Source organism: Rhinatrema bivittatum, chromosome 7, assembly GCF_901001135.1.
Source record: "Rhinatrema bivittatum chromosome 7, aRhiBiv1.1, whole genome shotgun sequence".
In the NCBI taxonomy this organism is placed as follows: domain Eukaryota; kingdom Metazoa; phylum Chordata; class Amphibia; order Gymnophiona; family Rhinatrematidae; genus Rhinatrema; species Rhinatrema bivittatum.
The window spans coordinates 35,494,635-35,521,782 of record NC_042621.1 but is presented as its reverse complement, the minus strand read 5'-3'; the positions used below and the strand labels follow the sequence as shown (position 1 = coordinate 35,521,782).

The window sequence follows — 27,148 nt, the reverse complement described above, 5'->3', positions numbered from 1 at the left end:
TCTTCCCCATCTCCTGCCTTTCTGGGTCCTCTCCTCACTTCCCAACTGGTTTCATGTTCCTCTCCTCCCTTTCCATCCACCCAGGTTGATGTTCCTCTCTCCTTTCTGCTCTTAAACCTCCTGTCCCGAGGCAGTGAGAGGGGCAGCAGCAAGCCTTGCACGCCCTGCTTCTCCCTCCCCCACTTCCACCATGCTTCCTGAGGAAGGAATTGTGCAGTAGCTTGTGTATGGGGGAGGGGGAACAAGCGACAATTATGGGAATCGAGGGCTCGCTGACTGTGTTGTGCCCCTCTGGTCTGTTGCCGCTACTCTCACATTCATGGCTGAGAGAGCGAGATAATGATAGTGGCAGGGGAGGAAGAGGGGGAGAAATGGCGTACCGTTTTCTCAGAATTAAGTTGTCATTATGGGGCCTGAGAGAGCGTGCGCACTTTTGATCCCCTATTATCATTCCTCCTCTTCAAGCGCGTCATGATTAAGAAGAGTACACTCTTCTGCTCCTCCCTCCAAATCGTTCTTCCTTCGTTGCACCTACTGGGAGGAGGGGTGGAGATGAGCGTGCTTACTGCCTTCTGATGCTACTGACCTGCTCCTGCTGCTGTGGCTGGGAGAACAGGCTCTCTCTGGTGGCCACTCTGCTCCCCTCTCTTTTAAGGTTCAAAGTCATAGTGTGCCCTTAATTGCCCTTGCTTGGAATTAGAAATGGTATTTGCGCTATAAGTAAAAGTTTTACCTTGCTGTTTTGCATTGCAGTATTGTGAAAGTGCACTGATGCCTCTAATTATCTTCTTTTTCACCTGTCATATCTTACTTTATGGAGGTGTCTCACTAGATGACGGGGGGGGGGGGCAGGAGGCAAAGCAGAAAATCGTAACAGCATAAGGCATAATGCCTAGATCCATACCTTGAGAAAAAATATTGCAAGATATTCATAAGCTAGCAAAAGCTCCAATTGGCCCTTTCTACATGTTTATATCAAGCATGATACCCAGTGAACTAGAAAACTGATAGCATCCTGCATGACTGCATACTACTGCCAATTAATCATTATAGGTGTGCAATTATAAGAGCTAACTACCACACCCTTCCCCAGAAAGTGAGTGGCATATCTGAAAAATACCAAGTTATATCTGCCCAACCTGAGATATCGCCCTAAACCCAGCTTAGACAGCGAGATGGATGAAGGGGAGATTAGGCATTTAGGAGTTATGTAGAGAGGGACGTTTTTAATGAGATTCAGTATATTTAGGATCGTTGTACAGTGTGTAAGCTGAGTTCCTATTGAATTTCAGAAAATGTCAACATTTGTGATGCAGAGTATGGCTTTCCTCCAGCACTCCTCTCCAGTTCCAGGATCAAAGCTTTATGTGAATGCAGATTTAAAACTGCAACAGAAGCAACCTTTGAATCACCGTGGATTGGACACCAGATACAATGTAAGATAGGTTTCCTTGTCTTAATTTTCCTGAGTTGTGCGAAATAGGAAATAGGCTTTTCTATATCTGCACCCCAAATAGGCTTTTCTATATCTGCACCCCAAAGTAATGTTATAATGCAGATGGCATCAGGGCAAGTCATATGAAATCTCAGGAAACCTGATTGCTTTGTCTTTATTTCTTTTCCCTGTCCTCAAGGTTTAGGGCAGAGCTTTCCAAACTGTGTGTCGGGACACGTTAGTGTATCGCCTGCAGTGTGCAGGTGTGTCGCGCAAGCCCGGTCAACTCTGATGCGAGTTTGGGCTTTTTTTTTCTAGAGATTCACTTTTTTTTTCAGTTTATGGGTTGCTTATTATTGGGTGATTTTTGCTGTCAATCGCGTTTTTTTGGGGGGCTTGGTGGGTGGAACGAGCCCAGCCATCCTTGCATTGGCTGCTGCTGCCGATGAGGCCTGGCCATGAGGAGTACTGACTGCAAGCAGCAGTGTCTGGTGATGATGGAAGGGAGTGAAGCACTTAACTGGCAACAATCAAAAAGACGAGGTACATGAGTGTGGGGGCCAGACATGTGCTGGGGGGAGAGAGATGAGTGAGTGGGGGGCAAACGTGCTGGGGGGATAGACATGTGCTTGAGGGGGAGAGATATGAGTGTGTGGGGGCCAGACATGTGCTGGGGGGAGGAGAGAGATGAGTGTGTGGGGGACAGACAATTTGTTTTATTATTGTTTCTCATAAATTATAACAATAACATGAATCTTGGAATATATATTTTTAATATAAATTTAAGGTTTTCATGAGATAGGTTGTGTCGTGAAACATTTTATTTATGTATATATTTAAGGAAACATACATAAATTGTCGAAATATGTTTTGTTCGTTTAACCTCTGGTTTACTAGTAGACTGAATTACCGTGTCGTGAAATTATGTTTGTCTAAAAAGTGTGTCACCAACATGAAAAGTTTGGAAAGCTCTGGTTTAGGGATTGGGAAGGAATTTTTTTGTATTATAATTTTCTTTTTATTGAGGTATTTCAAATAACAATTAACACAACCAACAGCTTTAAACTTTCTAAGCTCACAAGTTCCCCTCCCCCTTCCTCCCAATTTCCCCACAGTCAATTATTTTAAAAAACTTGAGCTATGTTCTTTATCCCAGGCCTAAAATAATGTCCACACATGAACAAAGGATGAGACAGAATTTCTTCAGAGTGCTGTTAACTGTTCCATTTGTTAGATTTTCCATAATCTATTTATCTATCTATCTAAAAAAGAGTTGTGTCGGTCAGTCGGTCACACTGTCATGTCTGTCTGTGGCCACCAGGTAGCGCCTAGAACAGTGGAAGGTGTACTGTGCAAAGACAAAATGCTTTGTTTGCAAAGCCCTGTCACACATACATACATGGACACAGGCAGGCACAAACACATGCAGAGGCATACACACACACATGCACAAGCTATTATTGACCAGACAACCCGAGCAACACCGGGTACTGTTCGTTAATATGCTCTCTCTGCAAAGCCAGTCTCTCATGCTCTTACATAAGCTCAAAGAAGCACAGGCAGAGAGAGAGACACACACACACACACACCGGCACAGGCCCTTCACACACACACACACGCAGGCAGAGACGCACACAAAAGCAGAGGCACAGGCCCCCATAATCAAAGGCAAAGGCGCATGCACACACAGGCAGACACCCACACGCATGCACACAGACTGTTATAAACTAGACTACCCGAGCAATGTCAGGAACATTTTGCTGCTATTTTACATTTCACAGCCAAGAATATTTGAACAATCAGCTTGTCAATATTCTTCAGTATCCCTTCTATTGGTGCATGAAACAAAAACATTTCCATGTCTCTATCCATTTGAAATTTTGTAATGTCCAAAATCAGCTACATCACTCTATTCCAAAAAGGAGCACTTTTTTAGTAAGATCTATTCCAAAAAGGAGCACTTTTTTAGTAAGATCACCAAATATGACCCATTGTTCCTATCTCCCTACATCCCTCCAACAATAACCACATTTCAGTCTATGTGGTGTATAGTACCATCTGAAATACACTTTAAAGGAATTTTCCACCAGTTGTTTTAGCATCCACCATCTAATGTCCTCCCATGTATCTTCATCTATGTTTTATTTTATTTATTATCATTTTTTAATTGCTTTACAGATAAAAATAATCTAAAGTGATGTACAGTAAAATTGCATCAAAACATCAAATAAAACAACATAGAACAATACAGCAGCCATAATCATGTCCTCTTACACATATCCAGAAAAGGATCACAAATAAGAACAATATTTATTTATTTATTTGATTTATATTCATTATTAAACTGCTTCCCTATAGCAGATGACATGAGCCAAGTTTTTAAAGATTTAAGAAATTTCACTTTTGGCTCTCAAAAATAATGGCAACTCATTCTAAAAACTTGGAACTGTGGCCAAGAATGATCTATTGAACAATTACGAATGATGAAATACCATGTTAGTAATCAATTGCAAAAGATGTTTCCCTGCCGATTTAAGATTTCTCTATGTGCAAGATAAATCCTTTTCCCAGTCTATCTCATGCTTTAACCCCTGCCCTTCCCCCTCCCTGGTTTAAATTACCACTGGACTTTCTATACATTTTAGACATGAAGCCTTTGGGGGATAGGCCATCCTTACAAAATTTCTCAAAGGTTGAGTATCATACACTGATTCTTTGCTTTCCCACTAGTGTTGAACCTGTAGGTATGCATAATGATCAGCCTTTACCAACTTAAATTTCCTCTCAGAGATGCAAATTCCAGCCATCCTTGGGAATTCAATAATTGACCTATATGGGTCAACCCTGCTGTTTCTCGTTGCTTGAAACTACTTCACTCTTTACCAGCTAGAAATTCCTCATTAAACTGAAGTGGCATGTGTGGAGAGTATTTACCCCTGGGAAGGATTTTTAAATTATCTTTACTTATCTTTTGGGCTTAGGGTTCATCATCTTCATCTCTGGGATAATGTTGGCAAGTGACGACTTGTTTAAGAACTGAGATCCATTAATATGGGTTAATTTTAAAATTTAATTGTGTGAGCTCTAATGTTCATAATGAAAATGTTATTTGTTAATTAATAGATATCTGTGATTGATGGGACAAGTCCATTTGCAAGTGCCTATGACCTCACTAACATCATTGCTGCCTATCGTAATAGGAATGGTAAGTAAACCAATAGATTCTGCATAAACATGCAAGGCATATCATCCACACAAATAGGCAACTTTGTCTGATGGTGCTGATGCAGAGCATTTCTCCAAAGCTGTAGAAAAGCCTAGAAAGTTTTACCTGACATCCATAGGATTTCCTGTCCTGCCACTGCTATATAAGACTCCTCAAACACTCTTGTCAGTGGACCTGATTGGATGTCTTTTTTCTCTTAGACACTTTGTGGTATTTGGGTTCTTCTCAGGCAGTTTCTTGTTACTCTCCATTGGTAGAACATTTTGGCACTTCAAGTGTGTTTGTTATTTTTTCTTTTCCTGTGACATGTGCCGGGACTTGTTAATTTTCCTTTTCTCAGTGAGATCTATTCAATCACTAACATCATTGTAGCCTATCATAATAGGAATGGTAAGCCCGATTTATTTTTTTGGTGCAATTTTGTCATTTTATTTCATCACCTTGATTTTCACTGAACAGGAAGGACCTGAATTTCTGCTCCAAGAAGAGCATCAGTAAACAGACTAACCTTCTGCTTTTATGTTTTTCTATTGATAAGCAGGCTGAATTAGCCATTCTCCGAGGACAAACAGGATGGAGTCCTCACACATGGGTGACATCATCGAATGGAGCCCCGACAAGGAAAACTTATGTCAGATTTTCTAGAACTTTGACTTGGCACACTGAGCATGCCCAGCATGCCCTATACCACGTGTCCACACGGAGACCCTCTCCAGTCTCTTTTATTTCCCGGAGCTGTAAGTGTGAGTGAGTTCACTTTTTCTTGCGTTTTTCATAGATTTTCTTTGCGGTGTTCGACGCCGGGTCCCTCTCGGTGCTTCCCCATAGTATTCTTACTCATGGTTTTCGACACTTCTGGTAAATTTCCTTTCATGGTTGATTCCCCTGCTGCAGTGGTGCCTCGGTGCCCGCTCGCCATTACTGCCCACTGCCATAAATTTTGATTTTATGTCCCTTTTCTTTCTTCCCATTATGGCCATGTCCGTTTTCCGGTGATGCCCTCGGTGCCCAAGGACCATGTCCATTATGGACATCTATGAAATATGTGTCCAGGTTGCTGCTTATGTGCTCAAATGACCCTGAAGGAATGTCATCTTTGGCTTGACAGGATGGAGCAGCTCTTTGGGTCGAAGAAGACTGAGCCATCGGCATCAATGGACTCCAGATCTGGGAAACTACAGACCAGTTAGCCTGACTTCAGTGCCAGGAAAAATAGTGGAAAGTGTTCTAAATATCAAAATCAAAGAACATATAGAAAGACATGGTTTAATGGAACAAAGTCAGCATGTCTTTACCCAAGGCAAGTCTTGCCTCACAAATCTGCTTCACTTTTTTGAAGGAGTTAATAAACATGTGGATAAAGGTGAACCGGTAGATGTAGTATACTTGGATTTTCAGAAGGCGTTTGACAAAGTTCCTCATGAGAGGCTTTTAGGAAAAGTAAAAAGTCATGGGATAGGTGGCGATGTCCTTTCGTGGATTGCAAACAGGCTAAAAGACAGGAATCAGAGAGTAGGAGTAAATGGACAATTTTCTCAATGGAAGAGAGTGGGCAGTGGAGTGCCTCAGGGATCTGTATTGGGACCCGTACTTTTTAATATATTTATAAATGATCTGGAAAGAAATACAAGTGAGGTATTCAAATTTGCAGATGACACAAAATTGTTCAGAGTAATTAAATCACAAGTAAATTGCGATAAATTGCAGGAAGACCTTCTGATTCTGGAAAATTGGGCATCCAAATGGCAAATGAAATTTAATGTGGATAAGTGCAAGGTGATGCATATAGGGAAAAATAACCCATGCTATGGTTACACAATGTTAAGTTCCATATTAGGAGCTACCACCCAAGAAAGAGATCTCGGTGTCATAGTGGATAACACATTGAAATCATCGGTTCAGTGTGCTGCGGCAGTCAAAAAAGCAAACAGAATGCTGGGAATTATTAGAAAGGGAACGGTGAATAAAACGGAAAATGTCATAATGCCTCTGTATCGCTCCATGGTGAGACCACACCTTGAATACTGTGTACAAGTCAGTTCACCGCATCTCAAAAAAGATATAGTTGCGATGGAGAAGGTACAGAGAAGGGCGACCAAAATGATAAAGGGAATGGAATAGCTTCTCTATGAGGAAAGACTAAAGAGGTTAGGACTTTTCAGCTTGGAGAAGAGACGGCTGAGGCGGGATATGATAGAGGTGTTTAAAATCATGAGAGGTCTAGAACGGGTTAATGTGAATCAGTTATTTACTCTTTTGAATAATAGAAAGACTAGGGGGCACTCCATGAAGTTAGCATGTGGCACATTTAAAACTAATCGGAGAAAGTTCTTTTTCACTCAACGCACAATTAAACTCTGGAATTTGTTGCCAGAGGATGTGGTTAGAGCAGTTGGTGTAGCTGTGTTATTAAAAAAGGATTGGATAAGTTCTTGGAGGAGAAGTCCATTACCTGCTATTGATTAAGTTGACTTAGAGAATAGCCACTGTATTACTAGCAACAGTAGCATGGAATAGACTTAGTTTTTTGGGTACTTGATAGGTTCTTATGCCTGGATTGGCCACTGTTGGAAACAGGATGCTGTTGTGTCCGTCGGTTCCCGATGCCCCCTCTCCGCCCTCCTCACCTCTTTGGCGCCTCCCTCTTCGTCTACGGGAAGATTGGCTGCTGCAGCGTCTTCCTGCCGTGGTCCTCCGGCATCCCCGGGCCGGCTCCATGCTGCTAACTGCCATGTTTCCTGGAGGCCTAGGGGCGCACGCTCGGCGCGGCACCGACTGAAGTACCGGCGATGGTGAGAACCTCGGGGGCGTCCCCCGAAGATGATGTTACCTGCGACGGATATTTAAGGTCTTAGAATTTGCTAACACATCGAGTTAGCAAGGATATGGAATGACAATGGATATGGATTCGTTCTATCTACGCTACTCTGCCTCCTCGGACTAACCAGGGGTACCCGCTCCTCGGGGGCCTCGCTCTCTCTCTTACTTTGTAGATTGCAGTCTGGAACCGGTACTCGCTCCTCGAGGGCCCTTGTTCCCGGACTTCTTCGAATTCACTTCTGCCTGGAAGTCAGCACTGCCTACTACATCAGTGAGTTACCATCGCTCTCTCAGAGCTTTCTCTGGAACCAGTACTCGCTCCTCAAGGGCCTATACTTTCCAGCTCCTGAGCTTCTATGAGACAGTAGCATGGAATAGACTTAGTTTTTTGGGCTGCCTCTGTTTTTATCTGGGGTGAGCCACCTTATGATGGAGCAAGTAATCCTGAAATGTTAAGTCTCGATTCCACTCTGGAATTCGCTCTTTCTATTTCTGATGCCTTATGGTTTCTCCTGGTCACTCAGTCTATTCTGCAGAGTCTTTCAATTTGAAGGCTACCCTATTTACTTATTAGAGTGAGCTGGTGACCTCTGGAAGGTAGCCCTCTTCAAGTTGAACACCTTAAGGTTGATAATTATGACAGTGCAGATTGCTTTGGCCCTCGTGGAAGCTTATTTTCACATTCCAATCCAGAGGGCTTATCAGTGATTCCCGAGGCTTGGCGATACTGGATCACCTTTTCAATTTTAGGCTCTGCATATGAAGTTAGCATCCACCTGAGAACTTTTTTGGAAGGTTTTGGTCTGAATCTGAAGCAGGTAAACAATTTCTTAAAGGTTCCTCACTTCAGGATGGAAACCTTGTGGTCTGTGATATGACAGTGCAAAAAGGGAGTTTTTTACTTCTCTGGATTTGTTGAAAGCGCATCTTCACATTCCAATCAGAGAAGAGCACCGACAGCATCTTTCCTTTGCAGTGTTGGGTTGCCATTTTCAGTTTCAGGTGCTGCCTTTTGGGTTGGCAACAGCTTCTTGGACATTTTTCCTAGGTAATGGTAGTAGTGGCAGTGTTCTTCTGAAAAGGAGGAGTCCTGGTCCATCCATACCTGAACGATTGAATGATCTGCACAAAGTGGGTCACAGTGGAGAAGTAGCCTAGTGCAGGGGTGCTCAAACCAGTCCTGTGGGCCCCCCAAGCCAGTCGGGTTTCCAGGATATCCCTAATGAATATGCATGAGATTTATTTGCATGCTCTATCCCCTGTGTATGCAAATATTTCTCATGCATATTCATTAGAGATATCCTGAAAACCTGACTGGCTGGGGTGGCCCGTAGGACCAGTTTTTGAGCATCCCTGGCTTAGTGGTTTGAGAAGTGGGCTACAAACTAGGGAAGCCAGGGTACAAATCCCATGCTGCTCCTTTTGACCTTGGGCAAGTCACTTTATCCTCCATTGGCTCAGGTACAAAGTTAAAGATGAATTTTAAAAGCCTGGCATACATCAGTTGGGAGATGCACACCCAAGTTGGGCTTGTGAGCACCAAACAAATTTGAAAAGCCACCCAGATGCACCCACATCTCACTCAGTTTCAAAAAGGGGCATGGTCTAGGTGGGGCATGGGTGTTTTAGGGAGTGACCAAGAGATGTGTGTGTAAATACGCCCCCCTGGCCCTCTGCCATGTAACTTTACTTCTGCTATGGAGGAGGTGAAACTGTAAAAAAAATCAAACTCAAAATAAAAGCAGGGTCTGGGGTAACTGCGGGGAGTGCAGACTATTAAACCATGGGCAAACTGATGGAGAGTTGGCCTCCAGAATGTGGATGTTGCAGTTGGACACTGCTGGAGAGATCGTGGACCCTTGGGCCGGCCTACCTAGGGTGACAGGGTAGGCCAGGGGGTGGAGCCACAAGCAGGAGGTGTTCACCCGGGAACCAGGGACCCCCCGGGAGGAGCCCGTAGGGCACCGGGTCCTCGGGACTTGGAATAGAGGCAGAAAGTCCAGGGGCTGAGATAGGTTTAGACCGGGACCAGAGCAAACAGGAAGGATAGGAAGTCCAAGGTACCCGGGAAGCAGGGGACCGGCTGTACAGGGCCGAGGGCCGGCTGAAGGCAGGGCAGCGGGCGGCAGCGGAGTCTGTAGCAAATCGGAGGCTGAAGAAGGCTGTAGGCTGAAGCGGAGTCGGAAGCAAACCGGAGGCTGAAGCAGGCTGTAGGCTGAAGCGGAGTCGGTAGCAAACCGGAGGCTGAAGCAGGCTGTAGGCTGAAGCGGAGTCGGTAGCAAACCGGAGGCTGAAGCAGGCTGGAGGCTGAAGCGGAAGCAGGCTGGGGTCAGAGGCTGGCTGCAGGCTGAAGCGGAGTCAGAGGCAAACCGGAGTCAGAGGCAGGAAGCAGGCAGAAGCGGAGTCGGAGGCAGGCAGCAGGCAGAAGCGGAGTCAGAGGCAAACCGGGGTCGGAGGCAGGCAGCAAGCTGAATCGGAAGTCAGAAGCAAACCGGAGTCAGAGGCAGGCAGCAGGCTGAAGCGGAGTCGGAAGCAAACCAGAGTCAGAAGCAGGAAACGTGGAGATCACCAGGAACGCAACTAAGAACAACTATGGAGTTGTGAACCTCGATGCAAGGCGATGAGAGAGAGTTTGAGCGCCGGTTATATCGGGACTTGGGCGTGACGTCAGCAGCACGGGCGGGGCCAGGCTTCCGGGAGATGAGCGCTCAAGACGGGCGTCCTCACGCGAGACTGACGAGAAGCAGGCACGTAATGGCGGCCGCCACGTGGAGTGAGAGACGCCCCCGGGGTCCAGAGTGGGCGGAATGCGGGGATTCCTGAAGCGGAGGTAGGCGGGTTTGAGCCCTAAGCGGAGGGAAGCGGTAGAGACCGCAACAGTGGATCTATCGCACCTGCCCTCTTTGGTTCCCACCTCTCGGGACCTTGCTCTGCCAGAGTCCAGGTGGCTCCTGAGGATCCACCTGGACTCTGGCAGGTGGATCCTCTGGCAGGAATTCTTCACCAGGCACGCCCTTGAAAGGGCGTGCCTGGTGAAGAAGGGTTTTTTGCTGGCCATATTCTTTACACTTTAGAAAGCCAGGAACTGTTCTACTTCCTTGACTTACGTGTGTGTCGAGTGTTTGAGGACTGGTGTTCCAGACATGGCTCCGTGCCTGCCCATGCCTCGATTTCCCAGATTTTGGATTTCCTGCAGGAGGGCCATAGTAGAGCTTTAGCTCTCAGTACTTTGAAGGTGCAGATGGCGAGCTCAGGGTAGACTCCTATCCTCTCACCCGGATGTGACTTGTCTTTTATGAGGCATTAAACACATTTGACTGCCACGCCAGATCCCTTTTCCTCTTTGGGATCTGAATTTAGTTCTGTCTTTTTTTTTTTTTTTTTTTGAGGTCCTTATTTCGTTTCTCTCAAGAGTGCTTCTCTGAGCTTGCTCATGTTGAAGATGGTGTTTCTAATCGCAATTATTTCAGCACACAGGTATTGGAGTTGCAGGCTCTTTTTTGTAGAGATGCTTTTCTGTCCATTACTCAGGAAAGGGTACAGCTTTACACAATTACCCTTCTTCCTTCCAAAGGTATTTTCCAGTTTTCATAGGAATCAGTGAATATAAAAACATAAGAAATTGCCATGCTGGGTCAGACCAAGGGTCCATCAAGCCCAGCATCCTGTCTCCAACAGAGGCCAAACCAGGCCACAAGAACCTGACAATTACCCAAACACTAAGAAGATCCCATGCTACTGATGCAATTAATAGCAGTGGCTATTCCCTAAGTAAACTTGATTAATAGCCGTTAATGGACTTCTCCTCCAAGAACTTATCCAAACCTTTTTTAAACCCAGTTACATTAACTACACTACCCACATCCTCTGGCAACAAATTCCAGAGCTTAATTGTGCGCTGTGTGAAAAATAATTTTCTCTGATTAGTCTTAAATGTGCTACTTGCTAACTTCATGTAGTGCCCCCCAGTCCTTCTCTTATCCAAAAGTGTAAATAACCGATTCACATTTACCCGTTCTAGACCTCTCATGATTTTAAACACCTCTATCATATCCCCCCTCAGGCCTTCTTCCCAGTTTCCTGCCAATATTGATCTGCAAGTGCATGATATAAACCTCTCCCTGTATGCACACACCATCTGATGTTACCAATAGACACAGCTTAATTGTCCAAAGTAATGACTGACGTTGCCTTTGCTATAGTTACAGTACTGGCTATGTAACCGGGAATGTACTCACCTTTCCTGGAAACAGGAAGCCCATCACTCGGAGTCCTGCCAAAGCACCATCGCCAGGTCCCATGCGCCTTCTCTTTCTCCTATCCCACAGATTTCAGTGCCAGTGAGGGCCCAACTCAAAGAATTGAAAAAAACAAACAAACAAATGGTTAAGTTGCAGAAGAAAAGTAGGTCAGTCCCAGCCCACGTGCAACTCCTAGTCCATGATCAGCTTCTGCGCATGATCCAGCATACAACCAAATCTCTCTACCAAATGCATCTTTAACTCCAAAAAGAAGAAAATCTCCGATTACAGCATCAGTCTCCTTGATCCTGAAAATTTTTACTTGAACATGATTACAATGAAAAAATAAATACATTTGGAAGAACACATAAACACTCTACCCCATCAATGGACAGGCACAACTCTAGCAATATCAGCTCTTCCTCACATTCCCCAGTCCAGTCAATATATATCCCCATAGCACTAAGGAGATATGTTCAGAGTCCATGGCCATTTGTTTGCTCCAATAGACAACTAAGCCACCAACTGTGCAAGAAGTTTTAGAGATGTGAAGATCTTTTTTTTCCCCCCAAAGAATCACTTTTTTTTTTCATTTTTATAGTCAAAATTGAAATTTCACATAGAATGGAAAACAATGATATTTGTGTGAAAAATATTTTAAATAAACTTTGTTACTGTATTTTTGTTTTAATATTCTGATGCACAGTGTGTGCCCTCTCCATCACTGAATAAGCCGGGGGATGTGGAGGAGTATGCTCATTGTGCCCTTCTGGATGTGCGGCATAGATCTGATCAAATGAATGTGGTAGATCCGATCAAATGTTTGTGCCGTACAGTGGCGTGCAGAAGGGGCGGAGTAGCTTTTAGGACGACGCTGGATTAAAAGAGGCGGTCACCTCGGCATACCTAGAGGCTGAGGTGCCTTTATTGAAGCAGGTTGGAGCTCATTCCATGAGAGCACAGGCAGAGCTCCGGCTGGAGTCACCATCAGAGATAGGTAGGGCAGCAACCTGATCAGCCCTGCATGCCAATCCAGACACTAATGTCCGGAGACCTGACGTAGGGAGGAGGTCGCCTTGCCTCAGCGGTGTGGTGTGGTGCTCGACAGCTTCCCATCTTCAGAGGGAGTACCTTTGGCACATCCCATGTGTAATGGACTGGCCTGACTGAACAGAGAGGAAGGTGAAATTAACTACTTACCCGATAATTTCCTTTTCTCTAGAGAAGTCAGACCAGTCCAAGTTTCCCTCCCAATGATGCTAGGTTTTTTCCATGGGATCTAACCGGGAACCTAATTTGGCAGAGCTCAGCAGGGGAGACGATTGGTGGAATCATGATCAATTCGTTGTCTTTTGGATGAGTATGCATTTTCCCCTTTAACCCTGTTCTTCCTATCTTCCCTCTGGACCATTTGATTTTTTGGTCTTCTGGAAATAAAAAAAAAAAAAAAGAGGGAGATCATATATTTATTTATATGTGGTTTTAAAGGTGTCCACAGTTAGCTTTTGCAGATAATACAGGCATGCTTGTGTTAGCAATCATGCATATAAGGAATGACAGTGAGCCTGTTTGTTCTCTGTCGCTGTCTGCTGGTAGGAGTGTATAACCCATGTGTAATTGACTGGTCTGACTTCTCTAGAGGAAAGGAAATGATCAGGTAAGTAGTATTTTCACTTTGCTGAGACATAAGGATTGTGATCGGATTGCTCTTTCTTCAAACTGTGTTATTAATAAAAGATTTTGCAGGGTGGGTGTGTTGATAAAGAAGAGGCTGAATGCTGTTTATGGAGGTTAAAAGAGACAGAGTAGGTAGATTTTTTTTTTTTAATGTGAACATTGAAGGTGTTTTGATCATATTAGTGAACCTGTATGCACCAAATTGTGAACAGGCGTCATTTTTGATGAGGTTACTGAACTATTAATATCTTTTGCAAAAGGTTCTTTGGTGATGGGGTGAGATTTTAATTTGACAATTAAACTGGAGTTATGTACTCATCTTGGATAGGCTTTTCATAAAGCAAACAGAATGAAATTGAATGCTATGATTGAAATCCTGAGGTATGTGGATGGTCATAAGGCCTACACTTATTACTCTATCCCCCATGGAACTTATTCTAGAAAAGATTTGTTATAGCAATAACAAATCTGTTCTAGAATAAGGCCCATCTCAGCATTCAGCCCTGACCCCGGCATGCCATTGGATTCTTGCTCTAGCCAGCACCCTAGGGACCTACCTAAGACCTGCCAGTCACCAGAACACCAGGGCTCAACCTGCTGGGGAGGAGGCTGGTATAGGTGAAGATCCAGTCTGTTCCGCTGCAGGGCATGTTCGCCAGCTGCCAGCGTAGGCCTCATACGTTCACCTATAAGGTTGCGTCAACTATGCCACAGCACACAGGGTTCACACCCATGCCACCCTTCACAGTCAAATAGTCACGAATCTGGCCCCCAGATTCATGCAGATTTGTTCATCCCATAGCAGGACATCATTCGCCCATATTGGGACATAATCCAATCAGGTAATATACTTTGTATTTGCAGATGGAACTTTCTCTACTAATGATATAGCCATCAATAAGTTCCATCTGCAGATACAGAGTATATTACATGATCGGAGGGGTGGGGTCGGAGGCTCCAGGCACAGGCACAGCGGCCATGCGCCGGCAGTCGGCTGGTACAATCAACTTACTTCAGCTCCAGGTTTGAAGTACGTTCGGAAACAAAAACAACAAATCAAAAAAGGTAGGGGGGAAAGGGCGGGGGAGGTAGGGGAAGGGAAGGTGGGGTGGGGGTAAGGGAAGTTCCCTCTGAGGCCTCTCCAATTTCGGAGCGGCCTCGGAGGGAATGGGGGAAGGCAGCGTGACTTGGCGCGCACAAGGTGCAGAATTGTGCACCCCCTTGCGCTCGCTGACCCTGGATTTTATAACATGCGCGCGCCTGCACGCGCAAGTTATAAAATCAGGCATACATGTGCACGCGTCGGGTAGCGCGCGCACATGTTTGCTGCGCGCAACCTTTTAAAATCTACCCCAATATGAGTAAATCAGACATCCAAAATATTAATTTACCTAAACACTTAGTCAAGGGTATACAAAGCATCCTCCCATTTGAATGGGCAACTTAATATCTGAACTTTCTAGGAGTAAAAATTGCAACTGATAGGAAGAAGTTATATCACCTTAATTGTATTCCATTAATTAACAGTATCTATAAGGACCTTCAAATATAGGTAATTCCAGTCTCTTGTGGCTGGGTAGAATAGCAGCTTTGAAGATGAACACTTTGCCTCAGTTGTGTTTCTTTCAAACTCTCCTTGTTGAGATTCGGAAAACGATGTTGAATGGAATTCGGAAAAGGTTTCTGAGCTTCATCTTGGGGAGAGGGATTGCCTAGGGTAAGCTGGAAGGTTTTAAATAGGTGAAGTATTGGGGGATCTGGGGGTTCCTGACATAGGAAATTAATACAGAGCGTCTTAACTTTGGGCAGTTATTGAATGGCAGGGGAGGAATAAAGTTAAACAATGGGTTAGGATAGAACAGTGCTACTGTATTTGAATGAGACTCTGCTTGGTCACTATCCATGGATACCAAAGGAGGTGCAATTTAATAGATACCCTGAGAATCCATTCACAAGACATACAATAAAGATTTGGAATGAGTGCTCCAAGGATCTGGTTTCTTGGTAAAAAAAAAAAAAAAATTCACCATCAACTACATTCAGATAAAATGGGGATTTCCTTTCAGGAAAGAATTTGGAGTTTTTAAAATATGGGAATCATTAGGTCTTACTATTTGGGGGCAGCAATGTGGGAAGGAGTGGATACTATGGTTTATTGCTCTGCATGATAAGTATCATTTATTTATTTTATTTTTATCTGTTGATTTTTATATACCGACATTCGTCGGAACATCATGCCGGTTTACATTGTAACATAGAAACTTAGAAACATAGAAATGACGGCAGAAGAAGACCAAACGGCCCATCCAGTCTGCCCAGCAAGTTTTGCACCTTTTTTTTTTTCTCATTCTTATCTGTTACTCTTGGCTCTTAGTAACCTTTTGATTCTATTTCCCTTCCACCCCCACCATTAATGTAGAGAGCAGTGTTGGAACTGCCTCTAAGTGAAATATCTAGCTTAAATAGTTAGGGGTAGTAACCGCCGCAATAAGCAAACTATACCCATGCTTATTTGTTTACCCAGACTAAATAATTCAGACCTTGTTGGTTGTTGTCTGTATATAGATCTACTTTTCTTCATTCCCCCTGCCGTTGAAGCAGAGAGTTATGCTGGATATGCATTGAAAGTGAAGTATCTGACTTTCTCCCCTGCCATTGAAGCAGAGAGCTATGCTAGATATATATGAAGTATCAGTCTTTCTCCCCTGCCGTAGAAGCAGAGAGTTATGCTGGATATGCATTGAAAGTGAATTATGAGACTTTCTCCCCTGCCGTTGAAGCAGAGAGCTATGCTGGATATGCATTGAAAGTGAAGTACCAGGCTTATTTGGTTTGGGGTAGTAACTGCCATAACAAGCAAGCTACTTCCCGCTTTTTTTGTGAATGCAAATCTTTTTCCACGTTTCCTCTTGCCGTTGAAGCTTAGAGCAATGTTGGAGTCGCATTAACCGTGTGTATGTTTATTGAATAAGGGTATTATCTCCAGGCAGTAGCCGTCATTCCCGTGAGCCACCCACTCTTCATTCATGTCCTCTAGACTTTATGGATCCACAGTGTTTATCCCACACCCCTTTGAAGTCCTTCACAGATCTGGTTTTCACCACTTCTTCTGGAAGGGCATTCCAGGCATCCACCACCCTCTCCGTGAAGAAATACTTCCTGACATTGGTTCTGAGTCTTCCTCCCTGGAGCTTCAAATCGTGACCTCTGGTTCTGCTGATTTTTTCCCGACGGAAAAGGTTTGTCGTTGTCTTTGGATCATTAAAACCTTTCAAGTATCTGAAAGTCTGTATCATGTCACCTCTGCTCCTCCTTTCCTCCAGGGTGTACATATTTAGATTCTTCAATCTCTCCTCATAAGTCATTCGATGAAGACCATTCACCTTTTGGTCGCCCTTCTCTGGACCGCCTCCATCATGTCTCTGTCTCTTCGGAGATACGGTCTCCAGAACTGAACACAGTACTCCAGGTGAGGCCTCACCAAGGACCTGTACAAGGGGATAATCACTTTCCTTTTCTTACTTGATATCCCTCTCTCTATGCAGTTCAGCATTCTTCTGGCTTTAGCTATCACCTTGTCGCATTGTTTTGCCGACTTCAGATCATTAGACACTATCACCCCAAGGTCTCTCTCCTGCTCCGTGCACATCAGCCTTTCTCCCCCCATCGAATACAGTTCATTTGGATTTCCACTCCCCATGTGCATGACTCTGCACTTCTTGGCATTGAATCTCAGCTGCCATATCTTCGACCACTCTTCCAGCTTCCTTAAATCCCATCTCATTCTCTCCACTCCTTCTGGCGTGTCCACTCTGTTGCAGATCTTAGTGTCATCCGCAAAAAGACAAACCTTACCTTCTACCCCGTCCGTAATGTCGCTCACAAAGATATTGAACAGGACCGGTCCCAACACGGATCCTTGTGGTACACCGCTTAAAACCGCTCTCTCTTCAGAGAGAGTTCCATTTACCATCACACATTGTCTTCTGTCTGTCAACCAGTTTGCAACCCAGGCCACCACCTCGGCACTCATTCCTAAGCTTCTCATTTTATTCGCCAGTCTCCTGTGTGGGACCATATCAAAAGCTTTGCTGAAATCCAAGTAGATGACATCAAGTGCTCTTCCTTGATCCAATTCCTTGGTTACCCAGTCAAAAAAGTCTATCAGATTTGTCTGACAGGATCTTCCCCTGGTGAATCCATGCTGCCTCTGGTCCATCAATTCTCTCGACTGTAGATAGTTCACTATTCTCTCTTTCAACATTGACTCCATTACTTTTCCCACCACTGAAGTGAGGCTAACTGGTCTGTAGTTACCAGCCTCTTCTCTGTTCCCACTCTTGTGAAGCGGGACCACCAACGCTCTTCTCCAATCACTCGGCTCCACTCCCGTTTCTAGGGATCTATTGAACAGGTCACACAGCGGACCCGCCAGCACATCTCTGAGCTCCCTCAGTATCCTGGGATGAACTTCATCAGGCCCCATGGCTTTGTCTACTTTCAGTTTCTCCAGCTCTTCCCATACATTTTCTACTGTAAATGGAGTTACATCTACTCCACTCCCCTCCAGTTTCTTGTTAATTAGCGACGGTCCTTCTCCAGGGTCCTCTTTAGTGAACACAGAACTGAAGTATTCGTTTAATATTTCTGCCATTTCTTCGTCTCTCTCCACACATTGATCCTTTCCATCTTTCAATTTTGCTATACCACTTTGAACTTTTCTCTTTTCACTGATGTATCTGAAAAATGTTTTATCACCTCTCTTTACCTCCTTGGCAATCCTCTCTTCCGCTTGACTTTTTGCCATCTTGATTAATTTCTTCATCTCCCTCAGTTCTACCAGATATTCTTCTTTGTGCTCCTCCAGGGAAGGGAAGGGGGAGCAGTAATGAAAGAGGAGAGCAGTAGGAAGGATAGGGAAAGAGAGAAATTTGATAGGAACATTTGAAGAAAATACAATTAACAATAGACACTATGTACAGGTGGGCTGGTAGGTACCAGACCAGTGATGGCAGTGACAGGGAGAGGGGGGGGGGGGGGGGAATGGTAGGGTAGGCTTAAAGGAGGGTGAGGGGAAACTAATAACAGAATTTAGGCTTGCAGATTTATTTGCCTTTTTCCCAGTGAGACATTATTTGGATCATACTATCGGGGAAGTTGTATTGAGAAGGAGTAAAACTATGTTAGAAGTATTGTGTACTATGACCTCGAGGGTTTAATATCCACATTTCACATCTACACCTCAAGGTAAACTTAAGCATGAGGTTGCAAGGAAAAGAGATTTACATTGTGTTTAGAAGAAGATAAATGGGAGGATATGTGGCTCAAATTGGTTAAAATATCTGTGTCTGCAAATTTAACAGAGAACGTCTACAAAATTTATTATAGATGGTATCTCATCTCCCTCATTGGCTGAGTATACAGTGTAAATAAACATGAGTCAGATAAATGCTGGAGGGCATGTGGAGGAATGGGAACCATGGATCACATCTGGTAGAAGTGAGGCATTATTGCTGAATTTCAGAAAACTATTTGTGACATGGTTAAAATTAATGTGATTGGAATCCAAAATTCCATTTGCTTAATGATTTGAATTGAAGAGGCTGCAGGGACATTGGATAAATTAATAACTCAAAGTTTAATTGGAGCTAAATGTGAAATTGCAGCACATTGGAAATAAATCTTATGCTCCGAACATGTTCTCTTTTTATAAAAGACTTCTGGGAGTGTATCAAATGGAAAAACTTAAGAGCATTTAAAAAATGTTGCATCTGTTTGAAAAGTAGAATGAAGAACAGTTTCTGGGAGACTCAAGTATTACAAAGCTTCTGGGTTAAAGGGTGGAAGGAGGGTGTTAGGGATGGAAAGGAATTAAGGTTGGTATGTTTATATGTATATTGTGCATGTATATTTTTATTTGCCTAACTTGCTATTATACAATGGTAAGGATATATGGCTTTGTTAGACAATGCGTTCAGCTGATTTGTTCATAGATGTTCTATTTTGTTCTATTGTTATCCTTTTATTTTGTTGCAATAAAAATTAAATTAAAAAAAGAACATGTTCGCTGCAGGAGTTCTCCTCGACTTGGAAATGAACTTTGTTTTGAATTGATCTGGCATCCCTTCCTCGAGCTTTGTAGAGTAGCATCTCTTTCTTGAAGTCAATCTTTTTGGTGGCCTTAGGTAATTTTTTTTTTTTTTTTATAATAAACTGTTTATTCACAGGGTAGCCATCAGTAAGAAAGAGGCACAGCCAGTACATAGTAAAAAAAAAAAAATTATACAAAGAAAGAGAACAGCCATAATACAGGCAGTACATCCATCACATCAGAACAACCCCGTCTTTTTAACATTAACAAAACCACTCCCAACCCCCCTCCCCCCACAAGGAAGAGAAGCAAGTAGCAAAAGAAAAACGTTGTGCAGAAATAAAGAAAATATGAAACGAAATCAGAGAACATGGGCAACAGTAAAAACCCCATTATCCCTATGTCCAAATACAGGGCCACACCCAAGGCTATAGTAGCATAAAAACCAAAAGGGACAGTCCCAACCACTGAACGCCAGTGAAAAGGTATGTTCAAAGAGGAACCTGACAATGAGACAATTGCCACTGCTGATACCATTTCCAAGGTGCAGCAAAACGCGCTAAGCGATCGTACTTAATTGCAGTTAATTTCTCCATATAGTACATGCAGTGAAGGTGCCTCAAAACACTATCAAACGGGGGCACATGGGCACTCCGCCAATCACGAGCTAGGACCCCCCGTAGGGCCATTAGAGCTGCCTTCACAAAGGAACATTGAGATTTAGGCAAAATATCCACAGGAAAATTCAAAAGCGCAATTTGAGGAGATAATGTTACTGGGGTGAGCAGCACCTCACTGAGCCAGCTCTCTAGCTGATGCCACAAGGGCCGGAGAGCAGGGCAAGACCACCACATATGAAAATAGTCGCCAATCTGTCCACAGTTTCTCCAGCATTGAGTACTTCTGCCAGAGAACATTTTAGCCAGTTGAACCGGCGTATAATACCATCGTACTAAAACTTTATAACTATTTTCCACTATGGAGGCCGAAATAGTACTCCGGCTAGTTCGCAGAAAGCACTGGTCCCAGTCATCTGCCGGGACTGTAATGCCCAGATCCTTCTCCCAAGCCAAAAGAAATTTTGCGGAGTAGTCGCTCACCGTGTTTAAGACACCATAAAGTTTAGAAATAACTCCCCGCACCTGATGCGCTTTATCACACATACCTTCAAATAAAGATTTCCCTTTAAGCATATCCGGGAACACCTCTTTGGAGTACAAAAAATGTCGCAATTGGCCATAGGCAAAATAATCCGTAGAGTTCAGGAGGAACCGTGTTTTAAGATCATCAAAAGACATGATAGTATCCCCCCTCCAAACCTGTCCTAAAGTAGTAAGGCCTTTCGTTGCCCAGTGTGAAAACACCCGCCCATCCCTCCCCGCAGGGAAGGCCGCACGACGGATAGCAGTAGAAAAAACATAACACCTGGGGCCCACTATCTGAGAACGCCAGGCCCTCCAAATTGCCATTGTTAATGCAGTGCAGGGAGAAATTACAGCTATAGAAGGCAGTCGAGTATCAAAAGACCAAAAGCATTCGCGTAGCAGAGAGTCATTCATCATGCCCTCTTCTATCGCAACCCATTGTTTACCAGTGGTCGTATTATGAAATTCAACAATCGCCTTAAGATGGGCAGCTACATAATATTTAAGAAAATTAGGGACCCCCAGCCCCCCATGAACCTTAGGTTGATAAAGGACAGTCCGAGACACTCGTGGGGGCTTCCTTTTCCAAATAAAATGAAAGACTTTCCTTTGTAAAGTACGAAGATAACTCGAGGGCACTGGGCATGGCAATGTCTGAAAAAGATAACCAATTTTTGGCAACAGGGACATTTTTACGGCGGCAATATGCCCCAGCCAGGACACAGTAAGCCTGTCCCAACGACCGAGGTCATTGACCAATTGTTTAAACATGGGGGGATAGTTTAAGGAGAAGAGCGTCTCAAAAGTAGGGCCCAACAAAACCCCCAAATATTTAATGGCTTTAGAGGCCCACTGGAATGGAAAAAGGCCCTTAAGGCGCTGCTCAGCCTCCAAGCTAAGATAGACAGGCAACAGTTCTGATTTAGTAGTATTAATTTTAAAACCCGATACTCTCCCATATGCCTCTAATTCCTGGATCACAGCAGGAAGTGACTGATCAGGATTCGTGAGGGTGAATAATATATCGTCAGCATATAAAGTAAGCTTATGCTGGTCTCCCCCAATAAATATACCTCGAATCAGTCTATTCTGCCGGATTCGTTCAGCCAAGGGTTCAATGCAAAGGGCAAATAAAAGGGGCGACAGAGGGCATCCTTGATGTGTGCCCCTCCGCACCTCAAAATCCGCTGAGTAACCGCCATTAATTTTTAAGCAGGCGGCGGGCGAGGCATATAGAGCCCGAATCCAACAAAGAAAATACGCATCCACCCCCATCTTAAACAAAACCTTAAAAAGAGGCCTTAGGTAATTTTAAAGGAAAGGGTATCTCGGTAACGAATACGCTCCTTTTATGGCGGATAGTTTCACTTCTGTTGGAATAGGGCTTTTCCCACATGAGTAAGAGAAATATAGACAATGTAGGCTGGGACAGGAACAGCCATTTCAAGTCCATCTCAAGATCACCTTTGAGATGTTTGTAGGTGACCAGTTTCTTATTCGCTAGATCTTTGGTCTATTAATGTGTCCTGTTAAAGAACAGTGGTTTCTAAGGCCCCGGTTTCAGGAGTAATCAAGGAGAGGAGTGTGTTGGCTTGCTCCAGCAAGATTTTGGGATCCTAGAGGGACAGTGACCTCTCTCGACAAGGGCACAGAAATCTGCAGAGTCAGCATCTGTCTTTTCAGAAGATAATGGCAAGGCAGTGCCCTTGCCTCCATTACATTCTTACTCTCAGCACCTCAGTGTTGGTGTACAGGCTGGGAGAGATTATGCCTTGGGTGAAGGGAGTCTTGATAGCTTTCATGGCTTCTTCCCGCTTGTTCTGGATGGGGCTTTGGTATGCCTCACTTGTCTGGACTGGTCTGGCATGGATGATAAGGAAAGTGAAATTTAAATTTACCTGTTAATTTCCTTTCCTTTAGTCCTTCCAGATCAGTCCAGAACCCACCTAGGGAAGCCACAGTGACCAAGGGCTCTTAGTCGGGTAAGTTCAGAAATCTAACAGTTAGTATGTTGTTGCCCACTCTGAAGGCAGCTGGCCTAAATGTGATCTGCTTGTAGGGATTGTTATTCCTGAGTTAATAACCATGGAGTGATTTTTTTTGGCTGTATCAGGTTTTGGTTGTTATAGTGACTTGGAAACCAAAGCGAAGAATTGCCTTTGCTTGTCTTAGTTTTTACATAGGATACTAAAGAGCAGAAGGAAGCACCAGACCTTTATAGGGAGAGTGAAGTCAGCTTTGAGCTTTTTCTCCCTGCTTCTGCTGGCAGAAGGCCATAACCCAATTGTCTGGAAATTAACAGGTAAGTTTTTTAATTCACCTTAGGTGCCATTAGATGATGACACCTACTTGTATGGTTTATTATCCTGCTATCCATGAAGAATACCCATTATAGGTAAACAACTTTATATTGTCAGCTTATTCTAGATACTGTGAGGTACACCTTCAGTAAGGCAGCTAACTACAAAGGTGTGCACATACTTCAGTGCCCACACAAAACACAACAATTTTAAAACATAAGGTACTTACCTACATCAAGTCTGTAAATCAGATTGTTATGGAGAAAATATACATGTAAACATTTAGGTGAACTAAAACATGGGTATAAAGTTAGGGATGTTAGTGGCATACCTTATAAGGTACATATAGACATCTAATACATGCCCACAGAATGTCTCTTTATGTGGACAAGTTAGTGCACATTAAGAAGGTTGCAGGTTCTTTCAGGTGCTGAAAATCTACTTGCCCACAATATGGCTGACTTATGAGGATTAAGTCTATTTTTACTCATATAACAGCTGCTAAGGGCTTTACTAAGTTTTCTCATAGATGCAGAATAGAAAAAAAAATCTTAGTAACTCAGACTCTAAAAGATGAATTTTAAAGGCTGGGTGTGTGCCAAAATGTAGCACATACGCATGTCCACCTGATTGTATAAGCTGCCCACATGCAAGATATTCATGCATTGGCAATTTTGCCTGCATCAAAAAAGGGCATGGTGTGGGCAATCTGGGGCGGGGCCAAGAGATGTACACACCTGGGCACATGCCCACGTCCAGTGTTGCATAACTTTACTTCTGCTATGGAGGAGGTGTAAGTTAAAAAAAAAAAAAGAAATAAAAGAAACTTTCCAGCCATTTGTGAGCGGTTTGAGGGGTCTGGGGTAACTTGGGGGGAGTGCAGGCTAAAAAACCAGGGGGGGGGGGGAGTTGGAGGACCTAACTGAATACTGGGTAAACTGGAGGACAAACTGGTGAAACTTGTCCTTGGCTGGATGTGCATCTGTTTTAAAATACAGGCAGTTACGCGTCTGTATCCCGACTTACGCTGCCGGGCACAGACAAGCACCTAGCTTCACTAGGGAGAGAGTACAATGTCCAAATCTCATCTTTGTATTCCTTTCCTCATTCCAAATCACTGATGTGTACTGTGCTGTTTGAATCTCTGACTGTGCATGTAAAACTGCCCCCCCAAATCTAGACCACCACCAAAACCTCACCTCGAGTTACTAGATGACCCTCCTATAGTGGTATAAATAGATGAGTAATATGTGTGCCCAGCAGCGGTTTCAAAATTTGCATACACTTCTCACGTTGCATTATTTATTGCATGTTTTACGGCATTATGGCGGGTGTTAGGGCCCTAATGCCTGCGATAAGGCCCTAACATGATTTGATGAACGACCATGTAAGATTCCTAAATCAGAAAGGTAAATGTGAAGGTTGTTTTCTCTGGTATCATTGCAGTGACAACAGTGCTATCTGACACTAGCTTGGTCTGGCTGGTGGGAAGAGCTACAGATTCACCATTTGTGATTCATGCTATCATTCGATACCCAGCAGAAGTTATTTCATATCCTTTGGCTGATATGTGGATTCTAACGGGTGAATTTTCAAAACATTTACATAAGCAGGTAGCTTGTATTTGGGTATGTGCTATTTTCTAAACATCAGAATTATGTGTGTATTTTCAGTCTTGCATACATATTTACGCACACAAAAAAAGGGGTGGCCTAGGGGCGTTCCAGGACAGAGCTAAGAGATACGTGCACAAGCTGCTGTTTTATAAGAGATGTACATATATCTGGCAATTTATTTGTGTAATTTTACCCCTGCTAATTATCTTGCAAAATTGATAACTGACTCATCTATTGTCTATTGGTTGAGTGGGAGTTCAGGGTGAAGAACCAGGAGGGTCAATAAGGAGAGACTGGGTGAACTGATGGAGATATCGGTGAACTGGTGCTTTCAATTATGTGCGCATGCTTTAAAATATACCGACTTACGCATACAAATCAGGGTTTTATGTGAGTAAGTTGCATTTTTGTCACGTGTAAACTATACACACTTTTACAGAATAGTAGGAAAACGTACGTGTTCAATGCATTGAAGTACACGCTTCCAATGCATTGCAGATGTTTGTGCTGGGGGTGGGTGGGGGGGTAGACATACACGTATTTTATAACCTGTGTGTATCTGATATGTGCAAATTATAAAATGCAGAAGTAGATCTCTGGGTGGCCATATATGCGCCCCCACATGGAGTGGGTTGAAAATTACTCTCTTAGCTATATTTACAGTGCTTTTCTGAAACTCCTGGAAAACAGTGATCTAACTAGGGTTGTAGCGCTATGATTAAAAATACTCCCAAAACTGAAAGAATAAATGGCAGGAAACTTAAAGGAAAGGGGTATAGTGGAATTCTGATTGGGTCTGTGTATAATCAGAAACAGCACGATGTGAGGCTTTATCTGACTGTATATAATAGGGAGTAGAATACAGCAGGTCTTCCTTGTTGCAAGGAAAGTGGTGGAAGAAAATAAAACAGCAATAAGCTCTATGTTTAAAGAATAATTTATTTTTTTATTTATTAACATTTGATATTCCGTCTTTTCCTCAAACAGGCGGATCATGTTCAGCTTTATAATTAAAATTGCAGTACAAGTATAGGGATAATTTTGTAACAGCCTTTATAAATTAGACTGCAGGTATGCATATAAGTTACATCAGTTTGCAGAGGGAAAGTATATGCGTTTGTATACGTGCATAGTTACCCTTTTGAAAATTATCCCACCAAAACTACATAATTGAATCTGTTAAATTGTGCGCATAAAAATGTCATGCTCACTTGAAAATGCAAAATTAGGCATACAAGTGCAAAACTCCTGTCCAGCTCCATCTCTGGGAATACCTCCGCTCAGTCTGGGTAAACTTATGCACAAACATGACGTATGCGTTCTCTGTCAACAAGCAGAGATGAATTAGCTGTAACGCCTGGGTGACATCATCCGAAACACCTTTTAGAGCTCAGGAAAGACTCTAGCAAATGTATTTTTTTGCCCAGTTTCTTTGTTTAATGTATTTGACTGTTTTTACTTTGTATTCCTTAACACTTAGCACATACCAACCAGGTTTCTGGGAGATGATTAAGTTTGCCTGGATTCAGTATGTCAGCATTCTACTCATTTTCCTTTGGGTGTTTGAAAGAATAAAAAACTTTGTGTTCCAAAATCAGGTATTAGCAACAATGCCAGTATCACCAGTTCCACCAGTGCCGTGCTACAAACAGCATCACTGTTAAATAAACTTGATGGTGACTGATTCCAAAAGAAGATGGCTGTCTGACTGTAGGTGTAGGTTTTCACCAGGGCTTTCACCCATTATGTTTCTACAGAGAATCTTTAATTTCCTTGCCTTATTGTCTTCTCTAGCCTCAGCTATTTGTACCTCCCAATAAGCTGTTCTGAACATGAGCTGGAAAGGAAGCACAACCTAGAAATGTTTCTATGCAGACTTAACCTACTGTCTTTATTGTCATGTGTGAATTTTCACTGCTAATTCCAAAAATAAAGGCTTTTAATATGTCCTTAAAAATGCTTTCTTCAGGAATATATTTCTACCAGAGTGTCTTAGATCAAAAGGGTGATTGAAAAGGCAAGCTGTGGCCTTTCACTTTGCAGTGAGTTTTAGACTGGGTTGTAAGCGGAAATATGATGGATTTTAAAACCAAGACTCTAATTGATGTGGACAATCTTTCTAGATGCTGCCAGCTACAAAAATACAATTTATTGTAACAAATGTGATGTATTATACTCCCCTGGTCAATAAAAGAAGGCAGGCTGTAAGAAAAACCTGGGAAGGAGATCCAGCAAGTAAAACCAGCCAGAACGGGAGTCAAATTCCAATCCCCATTAGGCACAGGGGTTCTAGAGGGTGGAGAACTACCCACGCTTTATCTCACTGGGGCCGATGCAATACAGTGCGCTCAGCCGAGCGCACTGTATAACCCGCAGTCGGACGCGGGTTAAAGAGGCACTAGTCCATCCCTAATGCAATAGGGGGATCAGTGCCTATTTAACACTCATCCCACGCGGAGTGAATGCGATAGCGCTCATCACATGCAAATGCATGTGAATGAGACTACTCATTCACTCCGCATTCAAAAATGAGCGCATGTAAAAGAAGTACAGAAAAGCAGAAAAAACTGCTTTGCTGTACTTAAGTAAAAAAAAAA

At 43.4% G+C, this 27,148-nt stretch overlaps 1 protein-coding gene across 1 annotated transcript in view; it reads left to right on the top strand.

Annotated features, from left to right (window-relative positions):
- The window catches only part of TMEM231 (transmembrane protein 231), a 66,312-nt gene extending 39,793 nt beyond the window's left edge, over nucleotides 1-26,519 (top strand). The window contains exons 4-7 of the mRNA XM_029608237.1: nucleotides 1,293-1,436; nucleotides 4,559-4,640; nucleotides 24,382-24,487; nucleotides 26,035-26,519. Coding sequence (XP_029464097.1) covers nucleotides 1,293-1,436; nucleotides 4,559-4,640; nucleotides 24,382-24,487; nucleotides 26,035-26,215 — 513 coding nt within the window. The 3' untranslated portion in view covers nucleotides 26,216-26,519. The remainder of the gene's footprint in view (nucleotides 1-1,292; nucleotides 1,437-4,558; nucleotides 4,641-24,381; nucleotides 24,488-26,034) is intronic.
- Nucleotides 26,520-27,148: the final 629 nt, after the last annotated feature.